Source organism: Phyllobates terribilis, unplaced genomic scaffold, assembly GCF_046119375.1.
Source record: "Phyllobates terribilis strain yellow unplaced genomic scaffold, ASM4611937v1 Scaffold_2__4_contigs__length_985480577, whole genome shotgun sequence".
NCBI lineage: Eukaryota > Metazoa > Chordata > Amphibia > Anura > Dendrobatidae > Phyllobates > Phyllobates terribilis.
In genome coordinates, this window is record NW_027362762.1 from 188,958,103 (window position 1) to 188,969,471 (window position 11,369).

General features: G+C 45.2%; 1 protein-coding gene across 1 annotated transcript; it reads left to right on the forward strand.

Moving 5' to 3' along the window:
* Positions 1 to 442: 442 nt before the first annotated feature.
* On the forward strand, positions 443 to 4,983 carry APOF (apolipoprotein F). The gene is made up of 2 exons (XM_073670188.1): positions 443 to 639; positions 2,107 to 4,983. Exon 2 carries the CDS (start codon positions 2,109 to 2,111, stop codon positions 3,123 to 3,125), a length of 1,017 nt encoding a protein of 338 aa, XP_073526289.1. The 5' UTR covers positions 443 to 639; positions 2,107 to 2,108; the 3' UTR covers positions 3,126 to 4,983.
* Positions 4,984 to 11,369: the final 6,386 nt, after the last annotated feature.

Consider the following 11,369-nt stretch of genomic DNA (forward strand, 5'->3'; position numbering starts at 1 on the left):
ATGAGGGACAGATTCTCTTTAACCCTAGAACGCATGACCATAAAAATCTACACTTTCACATACCTGGGGCCTTTTAGGCCCGTGTGCTAATAATAAATAAATGACCAACTGGAAATGACAAACAACTATATACCTGAGGAATACCTAGAGTTTCAAAATTCTAACTAAAGAAATCTTGCAGAAAATAGAAAACAATTAACAGGGCGGGCCTGCGAGGCCCCAGGTATGCGTTCTAGGGTTAAATACTGGAATCCTAAAACTTTGCACATTTGTGTGACTCATTACTTAGGATCCTTTCCTGGAACGTCATTTTTGACCCTTGCACGTATAGTTTGCTGCTACAGAGTCTTTACTGCAGCTGTTCATTTTGGGTGACGTTCTCTTTTAAAACAGATCATATCAAAGATTTTACATCCAGAACACCCTGCTGGTACTGACCTCTTACAAAACTGCTTACTAGATTGTCATATTTGTGAGGGGTTTGATTTGCAATACTGACATTTTGAAATGTTTACCGATGTGATACCGTTGGGACTTTAAACAGAGGGTGGAGACCTGGCCAGGGGTTCACTGGTCATCAGTATAATACTGCACCTGGCACAAGATCTACCTAAAAAGCAGAACAGCTGCGAGCTTAAAGTAAGTCAAACACTGCATTTCTAACAAGTAGACAGTATCTCTTCCTATGAAAGCCAATAAATGCTAAAAAAAAAGGAAGTAAGGTCAAATTAAAGAATGTAAATTTCATCTTTATTACTTATGGTAATAAGGTTTTTGGAACCCGCACTGAGCCTCATACATAGGGGTCCCATGGTACTTATGCATGGTATTCATGGAGACACAGGTCTGAATAGGAACAATGTACACAAAAAAAAGGTACGTTATTTTCATTGCTACGTTCATTTTATATGCAAAAATTAAGAAAGTGTACCTGTCCCTTTAACTATATCTACAAGCAAATCAGTTTATAGGGGTTGTCTTATGAAGGTTGTCTTTGTCCATGGGCCTTATTAGACCATATGGACATTATGGCAGGGGGGAACAGGAGTTTAGCATGTGGCAGTTCAGCTGAATCCCAGAGAGGCAGCTTTTGGAGAAGGAATTGTCATATTAGGACAATTACTTTAAGACTACGTTTCCACAATGAGTTTTTGGTGATTTTTTTACGCTGTGTATTTTTGAAAAAAATGCAAGTAACCTATTTTACTTAATGGGTGCAGAAATGGTGCAGAAAATCTGCAACATCAAAAACTCACCAAAAGCTCATTGTGGGAACGTAGCCAAACTGACCCATATGTTTTTCTCTTTGCTTAAGGAAACCCACACAATTGTAGGCAGAACATGCAACCTCATTCAGTTTTTTTTTCTCCAGTTTGCTAAAAACTTATATGTACAGTAAAACTCTGGATATATAGTGCAGTGTTAACCTTTACTCCACATCTTGGTTCCTCATTTCACAACTTGCTTTTATATATATTATTTTAAAAGACAAGGGTAATTAGAAAATGACCTAGAGTTTAAATGAGTTTTTTTTAAAAAATATATATTTTAATTTAGTAATTTTTTAATCTATTTTTCATATCACAATTTATTTTGAAAAAAAAATAAATAAAAAAATTAAATCTTGCAATTTTCACACTGGCCGCTTGGGCTATTCTACACTCATCCTTGCTGTTCTTTCAGGAAATCCACATGGACATTCAGATCAATAGACTTCAATCCTTTGTATTGAAGCATCTAATGAGCATGTGCAAAGATCATTGTGAAAGGAGGGGGAGCAGGGGCAACTGTGACTGGTGGATCCTGTATTATCTTTCATTGTTATCCTGACTGTGATGATAATGAGACTTCTGAAAAGTCTATTGTAAAGAAAAGAAAGTATGACTCTAAATTAGCCCAGTGGCCATTGTGAAATTGCAAGATTTCTATTTTATTTTTGTTATACAGATTGTGATATGAAAAAAAAAGTTAGAGAACTAAAAACATAAATTTACATAAAAATCTAATGTAAACAAAGGGTCATGTTCTGATTATGCACGCCCCTTAACTACTGCACCATAGGTTTTGTTTTCGGTGTTTATATTGACCGTCTCTTGTTTCTTTCAGGCATGAATCTCTTGTGGCGATGGATAATTTTTGTCTTGTTACATCTGTATGTGACTGGCAAACTTTATACCATAAATGGCTTGTTACAAAATGGTACTGGAGTCGCCAAGACCATGGAAGGACCACTTCAGGCTGACTCTGCAAAAAGAAACCAGACATGTGGCCAACTCTTGAAGGATTCCAAAGAGTTTCTTGGTCTTGTCCATCCATCTTCATCGTGGCTTCTGAAACCTGCCCTGGCACTCGGATTGTTGCAGATTAAATGTTTAACTAAACAGGATACTTTCTGGGGGGATTTAATTAAAGATGAAGCTGCAAATAAGGTGTTTAATATAATGGCTGAGCAGATAAATGCCTCGTTTTATGAAACTACCACTAATTCTTACAATCGCCAACATGATGTTCAGAAGCTTGCCTTACTAAGATTCAATTTGGAGTCCCTGAATATGAACACTCTGCCTCCATCACGTCGCCAGCATTGTTCTGGTATCCAACAAGAAGAGCATAATGTTGTCCTGAAAGGTTCTATTCTTGGGGTTCATTCATCCCTACAGCATGCAAAGAACCACTGTGATAGGCTAGGGCATGTTTGTGCTGGTATTTCTTCTGATACCTTGGATCGATTTAAATGTGTGGCAAGGAATGGCGGGTACATCATACCCCATAATGGATCAAAGTTATGGCTCCACCACTGTACTGGCAAACACATAAGGAGGCGCTCTACTGATCCTGAGTGCCATAGTGAAAATGAATTGCGCATTCATAATGTCATGCAATGGATTCCAGTGGTCAGTAGCTATTATAACACAGGGAGTGCTATCTACTATGCCACACAAGGATGCACTGATTATGCAGAGGATAGAGTCATTGAAGCCTCCATTGATATAGGCTATGACACTTTATTTGCTGCCACTGGGGGAATTTCTGGGGCAATAGGTACAGGCGTAGGCATCGCTGCAAAACCTGCATTAAAAGCTGGTGTAAAATCAGCTATAAACTACTTTAGAGGGATGTGGTAACGCTGAATATGGTGCCTTATCTAAATGATTGACAAGTATATATATCACTGACTAGATTACTTTGCTCCTAAGCTCAGAATAAGCAGTTTTTGTTTTTTTACAATACACCTTATGGAAATATAATATTGGCCTTATGCATTACAATGTACACAACACAGTAATAAAAGCTAATAAGGCCAAGTTTATGAGGCATTATATGTCTGTATCCACTTTAGACAAGAGTTGCTTAAAGGGTTATTTCCATGTAAATAAGTTATCCATGAAACCTCTGCAATTCTGAGAACAGGGCTCTGAAACCCAGGAACTGGGGTCTGCAGAACCCCATCTTGAATGGAGCAGAAGTGCTCCGCTTTTAACATCAGTCCCATAGACAAAGAATGGAGCAGATGTCAAGAGTGAGCACCTCCACTCCATTCAAGATAGTTTTCTGCAGAGCCTGGTTCCAGGATTCCACCAGTCTGAACCCAGTGATCAGTAAGTTATTCTTTAATCCTTAGATAGGGGATAACGTACCATTTTGGGAATAACCCTTTAATCCATGGTCAAGGGTGTCCCATAATCTGGACTCTTCTAGCACAACAACAGAAATAAACTGGACTTTGCATCTTTATATAAACATATATTTTGCAACTATATTCACTGTTTACATTGAGAATAACTTGCTGATTTTTTAAAGAGAACCTGTCAGGTCCAGATTCACTATTAAAATAAAAGCAGAACATGTTAGAGGAGAGAATTAGCATCCGGACCATGTCTCTGTCACAGATAACAGTCATGAGTGAAAGGAGAAAACCATATTATAATCGCACTGTACTGTGCTCCTTTCCAGTCATTGGGGCAGAGCACAGCACTGAGCAGTCATGGCCACTCTCCAATCATGCACACTGTTCCGTTGATTGACATCTCGTCCAGCCTGTTATTCTGCTGTGCAGAACATCAATCAACTGCACTGTGGTCATGATTGGAGAGCAGCCATGACTGCTCAGTGTTGTGCACTGCCCCAATGATTGAAAAGGAGCAGAATGCGGAGTCATTATAATATTGTTTTCTCCTTTCACTGATGACTACTACTTGGGACAGACACATGGTCCATAGCCCAGACGCTAATTATCACCTCTTAACATGCTCTGCTTTTACTAACATAGGGAATCCAGACCTCACAAGTTCCCTTTAAGGGTAGGGCTACACGGCAACTTTGTCCACGACAGCTATCTCATGATCAAAATCACTTGGTTCTGCTGCTACATCGCAGCACTATACAACTGAATGGGGCCACATTACGACACCTACACTACCACAACCATGACAAGCAAGTCGCAAAAATTCAGCCTTGGTTGGATTTTTTGTGACTTGCTGCTCTCAGTAGTGTAGGTGTTGCAATGTGACCCCATTCACCTATAGCGCACTGAGTGAACTTCAGTCACGCAACTGCTGTCGAGGCCAAAGTCATTGTGTAGCCCTAGGTGAAAGAGGTTGTCAACTATGAACTATAATTGGAATAGATCATCAATATTAGATCAGTGGAGTTGATCTGCAGTACTTTGAAGCAGCCAGGAAAGCAGTGTATGAAGCTGTGATGTTCCACTCCGTACACTGTTTACACCCGCGAGCCAACAGAGCTTATAACAGCTGATCGGTGGGGGTGTCAGACCCCAATTGATCAGATATTGATTACTTAAGGATAGGATATCAATATCATAGTAGTGGACAATCCCTTTAAGGTGAACTGCCTAGTTCTGAGATGAGCTGTTCTTATAACCATATTGTTATCCTTCTTTATTTTTAGGCTTTTTTATTTTCTTAATTATAAAAATTAAATAAACAATAAAAGATTATGTGGATCTTCCAATTTTAAAAAGAGCATGTTTATTTTATGGAGATGAACCTTTACACAAATGCACTTCTGTGCCATAGGACGTGTCTGACATTTGTCAAGGTGATGGATGTCCTAGGGAAGGTCAATCCACATTCTTGATATTCTTTGTTTCCAGTGTCGGGGTCGTAGCAACATTCCACTCGTCCTCCAGTCACTCCAAATTAAGGCTATGAGCATGGGTCAACCATTCAAAGAATGAGTCAGACAACAAGCTGGTTCAAACTCAGAGCATGCTCAGAAGGCTACTGGCAAGCCACGATCTCAGCAATGTTCCGCTTTTATTTCCGCATGCACAAACCTAAATACACTACATAATGGGGAGGGGAAAGGGGTTGTTCGGGGCGGGGTAAGCCATAAATGTCTAGTATCCGGCCACTCCTGATTGGTCCATGTCTCCTTAACTCAGTGTCTGGGCAGACAACCGTCAGTTGATGATTCGGTTTCATTTCTCTGAAACAGATGCTGGCTGATACCGGCGCCATCTTAGCATAAATTTCGATCTAAGTAACACGTAGCAAGGAAAGCTTATTGTTATAAGACACAAAATGGTGGTTAGTACATAAGCAAAGCGTATAAAAGTATAAAAGTGGAGAAAATATATATTCTTTTTTACCCTGACATTCCCCCCTAAACACTAAGCTTTCCCTTGCTTCGGGGCCTTTGAGACTGTCCATGTGTGGGGAGAGGGGAGGTGGATTTCTTCACCCAATTATCTTAGAAGCTGCCCCCTTATGGGACGCCCCCAAACAATTGAGCCCTACCCTAAATGACACATGGAGTTCTCCCAACTGACCCTAAACTAGATCTCTCAATTGGACTCTGTCATGGGGGGTTGGAACAGCATTGTTTATAGCTTTCCTGTATAAGGGGACTATGCAGCATACCATGTCATTCCTGCGCAATTCACTATGTCACAGTAATCAAATCGATACGTCTGGATTTTTGCGTGAGTATCTACCCAAAATGTGGTAGCTGTCCACCCTGGGACAGACAGTAAGCATATGGGAAGGATATAGAAGAAGGTAGTCATCTTTTATAGGCTCGCTTTGTCTCTCTTGCAGTGGGAGGCGTTAATCCAGGTGCTCTTGCCCTCAAGCTTCAGAGCTGTAGGAGTAGTCAGGATCACAGTGTAGGGGCCCTCAAATCTGGGTTGGAGACAGTCTTTCCGGACAAACTTCTTTACGTACACCAGGTCGCCTGGGGTGAAATCATGTACCGCATCACCTGTGGATTCTGGGAGAGAAGCAGATACTGTAGAGCGGGTGTTAGTCAATTCTTTAGACAGAGCAATCACAAATTTTACTACTCTATCATGTGTTTCAGACAACTCTTGGGGCCTAATTTCTCCTATTTTAGGTGGGGTCCCAAACAAAATTTCATAGGGAGTTAGCCCATGTTTAGCTTGTGGGGTGTGTCTGATATGATACAATACTATAGGGAGTAGGTCGGGCCAGGGGAGGGGATGATCTTGGGTCATTTTCAAGAGCTGGGTCTTGAGTGTGGAATTCATCCTTTCCACTTTGCCTGAACTGGCAGGATGGTATGGAGTGTGGAGGCCCAAATCTGTTCCCAACATGTTCCAAAGTTCTTCGTAGATATTTGCTGTGAAAGCTGGTCCTTGATCCGATTCTATGACTTGGGGAACTCCAAATCTGCAGGCAATTTCAGTGATCAGTTTCTTGGCTGTGACTTTAGCAGTCATGTTGACAACCGGGTAGGCCTCGGGCCAGGCTGAGAACATATCCACGGCTACCAAAACGTACTCATATTTTCCTGCTTTAGGCATTTGGATATGGTCGACTTGTATTCTCTGCCAAGGGTAGTCTGGTTTAGCCAGGTGTTGGAGAGGGACCCGTGCCGTACACGTTGGGTTGCAGGTAGCGCAGACAGAGCAGGATTTTGAGTATGCAGTCACAGTGGAAGAGATTCCGGGTGCAAAGTACAGTTTCTTGATACATGCCAAGGCTTGATTCTTTCCTCTGTGTGTAGGCCCGTGAGCCCATGCTGCCACGGCTGAGTACATGCGCCTAGGCAAGCAAGGTTTTCCGTCCACTTGATAAAGAGTTGAGTCGACCTTTAAATCTTTGCGACCTGCCAGCACGGCTCCCGCCACTTTCCATTGCTTGACTTCTTCAGTGGGGGTCTTCCTTTGTTCTTCACACAATTTTTCTTCAGGCATCCTGACCCCCCTGGATTCCACTCGTGTCTCCGCTGGACTTGTATGGTCTTCCGCCGGCTGTTCTTTGGCTCTTGCTCTAGTGAGCGCCACAGCTACGGTTTGCAGGGTCTCCCCCATCTCTTCTTCCTTTTCCTGCCACTTTGATGACACATTCTCCACTGCCGCAGTCTTGGCTGCTTGGTCAGCTAGGTGGTTGCCCCTGGCTTCCCTGGAATCTAGTCTTCCATGAGCCTTGACCTTGATAACAGTAACCTGAATGGGTAGTTCCAGGGCCTTCATTAGGGCCTTAATCCATGAGGCATGTTTCACTGGTGTACCTGCAGCTGTGATGAATCCTCTAGACTTCCACAAGAGTCCAAAATCATTGCAAATTCCATGTCCATACCTAGAATCGGTATATATGTTTGCCGTTGTTCCAGCTGCCAGGTGGCAGGCTTCTGTGAGAGCTACAAGTTCAGCTTCTTGTGCAGACATGTATGGTGGTAGAGCTTCAGCCTTGAGGACTGTTAGGTCTGTTGTGACAGCATATCCCGTGTGGAACTTCCCTTGAGGGTCTGCGAAACGGGATCCATCAGTCCATAGGTGCAAGGCAGGGTGTGCGAGCGGATGTGCCACCATATTCTCTGGAGCAGAAGTCTCTTCCTGCAAAAATTTTTATACAATCATGAGGTTCCACCAATGGACCTTCACCCTGTTCGTCTTCCCCCCTAGACGGTGGAAGCAAAGTGGCAGGGTTGATAGTCAGACATCTGGTAAATGTTATATTGGAGGGCAACAATAGGGAACACTGCAGCCGCAGGTGTCTTTGGTTGGTTAGATGTTTCGGAGAGGTTTGTTGCAGAACAGCCGAGAGATCATGGCCAGCCTGTATAACTAGATCATGTCCAAGGACGATATCAGCTGACTTGTCAAGGAGGATGTGAGCAGCGTGGACCGCCTTAAGGCACATGGGGGCAGTTCGGGCGACAGGGTCCAGGCGGGCTGAGTAGTAGCCTAAAGGCCAATACTTATCATCATAGCGTTGTGCTAGAACTCCAGAGGCATGACCTTCCGATTCAGAGACAAAGAGGTGAAATGGCTGAGTATAGTCTGGTAAGCCCAAGGCCGGGGCAGAGACAACAGCCTGTTTAAGGCTGTCAAAACATAGTCTGCGTTGGTGAGAAACACGTGGATCTTCAGCATGAAACCAGACGGAGCCTTCGTCCTTAAGACAGTCATACAGGGGTTGCATAAGCTTTGAGGCATCCGGGATCCATTGCCTGCAGTAAGTGATGAGACCAAGGAAAGTCTGCATAGCGGAGTAGGTGGTTGGGAAGGTGATATCCATGATGGCTTGTTTTCTTTCTTCAGTCAGATGTCTAGCACCTTGTGATATACAATGTCCGAGGAAAATGACCTTGGGCAGACACCATTGGACTTTGCCTTTCGAGACTTTACAGTTAGCTGAGTGAAGAAACCAGAGAAGGGATGCTGACATCTCTGGCAAATTTTCTTCAGTGCCGCAGAGTAAAAGATCATCCACATATTGTAGAAGAGTGACCTGAGGGTTCTCTTGAACCCATGGCTCCAGAATAGACTTCATAGAATGAATGAATTGGTTAGGAGAGTCCTGGGCTCCTTGTGGAGTCCTGGTCCATGTAAGCTGTGCTCCTTGAAAGGTAAAGGCAAAAAGAAACCACGAATCTTCATGCAAGGGTATACTGAAGAAGGCGTAGGCCAGATATAACACCGTAAACAAGGTGGCCGTTGGAGGCACCTGAGACAAGAGGGTGTTTGGGTTGGGTACCACTGGAGTTTCTAAAATGGTAGCTGCATTGACGGCTCTGAGATCCTGAACCAACCGGTATCTTGGAGGCTCTCCCGGAGCGGTTTTCTTTTTTACAGGAAAGAGGGGTGTATTGCATGGAGATACACATCTGACAAGGACTCCTGACTCCAGGAGGGAAGCGATTTGGGTACCCAAGCTTTGTTCTTGTGCCGCCTTGAGGGGGTATTGTGGCAACCGTGGGTACCTGTGTCCAGGCTTGAGGTGTACTTGGACCGGGGGAACCTGCAGGAGGCCAACGTCCTCTGGCCCGCTGGACCACAGAGAGTGAGGGAACTGTGAGGTTTCAAGAAGAGTGTGAGGTTGTATGGTCATCATCATGAGAGGGAAGGCTTTGAGAACGCAGCGATCTTCAGTCCCTTGTTCGGAATGAGGATCTCGCAGAAGAAGCTCCATGCCATGGTTTCCGAAGGTAATAGTTGCCTTCATCCGCTCTAAGAGATCGGCTCCCAACAAATTAACGGGGCAAGTTTCTGAGACCAAGAATCTTGTGAGTACTCCAGTGAATGGTCCTGCAGACACAGGGACTGTGAGTGGAGAGGAAATATGTTGGTCTTCCACCCCAACACAGGTGAGGGTATCCGGTGATAGGGATACCGAGGGAGGGAGCTGTGTGGAAGAAATGACAGATGTGGCCGCCCCAGTGTCCACCAGAAACTTCAATGGTTGATGGTCCACCTGTAAAGTGACAGTCCCACAGGCGGCCGTGGGGTGCGTAGTCGGGAAAGTGGACACTGGTTGACCGGGCCGTCATTGGCGTGGGTGAGATGGTTCACGGGAAGGTCCATGGTTGTGTGGACCGTCATGAAACGAGCGGTCATGGTACTATCTGCGAGTTGGACAGTCTCTGAGGCTGTGATTAGGGCTACCACATTTCCAACACAGTATGCGTCCTTCAGAATCACGAGATTGTCTCTTGTCTCTAGGTGGCCCCCTGTCATTTCTTCTGTCTTGTTTTCTATATGTGGGAGGAGTATCATCACCTGTGCCTTTAACCATTACCCACTTGATTCCATGTTGGTTGCCAGGGGGTGCGTAGCTTTCTTGAGCTTGATATACCATGGCAGGAGCGGCTTTCTTCTTTGGCTTAGTATCCTTTTCCATTTTTAGCATGGCTTTTTGGAAAGCTTTGACAATGTCCACCGCGTCGTTAAAAGAAGAAGAATGGATCTCGGGGCGTACCCTCAGAACCTCATCTCTGAGGGCGTCTTGTAGGCCATCTACTAGGGCCTGAACCAACAGGGCGGCCTGCGTCTTGACGTGAGGACTCTATCCGAGATCCTCAAAATGCATGCTGAGTCTTGCAGCATATCCTTCCACAGATTCATCAGGGTCTTGTTGAACATCTTGTACAGACCCAGCTTGATCTGACAAGCGATCCTGAGCCCAGGCTTTTAACTGTTTCATGTATTCTAGGCCGGATTCATACGTACTAAGGGATCCTGCTTTTGTGGAATCCATGGCCTTTTGAAAGCTCTCCATTTTCGGCTAAGTGAGCCTGGCATTCTGCAGCCAGAGTGGAACCAGCAGCAAGGGCAATTTTACGAGCCAATCCTCCAACATGGCTCATACGGGTATTTGCAGGGTTGACTATGGCCCCCACCCGATGTGTAAGGATGTCACCATAGCCTATTGACAGAGTGACAGGGCGTCCTGATGGGTCTACTAGATTCCGGGAGCGGCAGGGGTCCCAGACTTCTGAGGGGCTGGGGGGTGGTGCTCTTTCAGCAGTTGCTTGGAGCAAGGGCCGGAGTATGGGCAATGAATGTGGGGTGGAGGATGCCATAGGAGACGTATGGGGTAAAGGGGGGGGCGCTGGAGTATCTTGAGCCCATCCCTCATCTGGCTCCGTATCGTCTTGAGTAACAGTATGTTGGCGGAGCGAGAGCAGTCTGGCCTGAAATTCTGGGGAGTTGAGGAGGATATCCCCAGAGTTATGGGCGACCCCCATGGGGAACAGAGGGAGCGCCTCAGCATCGTGGACTGGAGCAGAGGGTATCACATTAGTTTCAGATGGGTGCTCTGGGACTGCGGGCTTTTCCACCCGTGCTGGCGGCTGGTAATAAGCACCGGACGGATCTAATAGTGGATATAGGCCGGATTGGGGCTTCCCGGGCCTCCCACAACAAGTACAAGGTGTAGTAAGATGGCCGTTGGAGGGAGGAGGGGGGAAGAGTTGGAGTGGGAGTGGGATTGTTCTTGGGGGCAGGAAAAGGTGTAGTAAGATGGCCGTTGGAGGGAGGAGTTGGAGTGGGAGTGGGATTGTTCTTGGAGACAGGCTGGGCATCGTGCCATGGGCGGCCCGCCCCACAGATACAGCAGAACTTCTCCCAGGGCGGGTTCTGCTCTTAGCACATACGACAC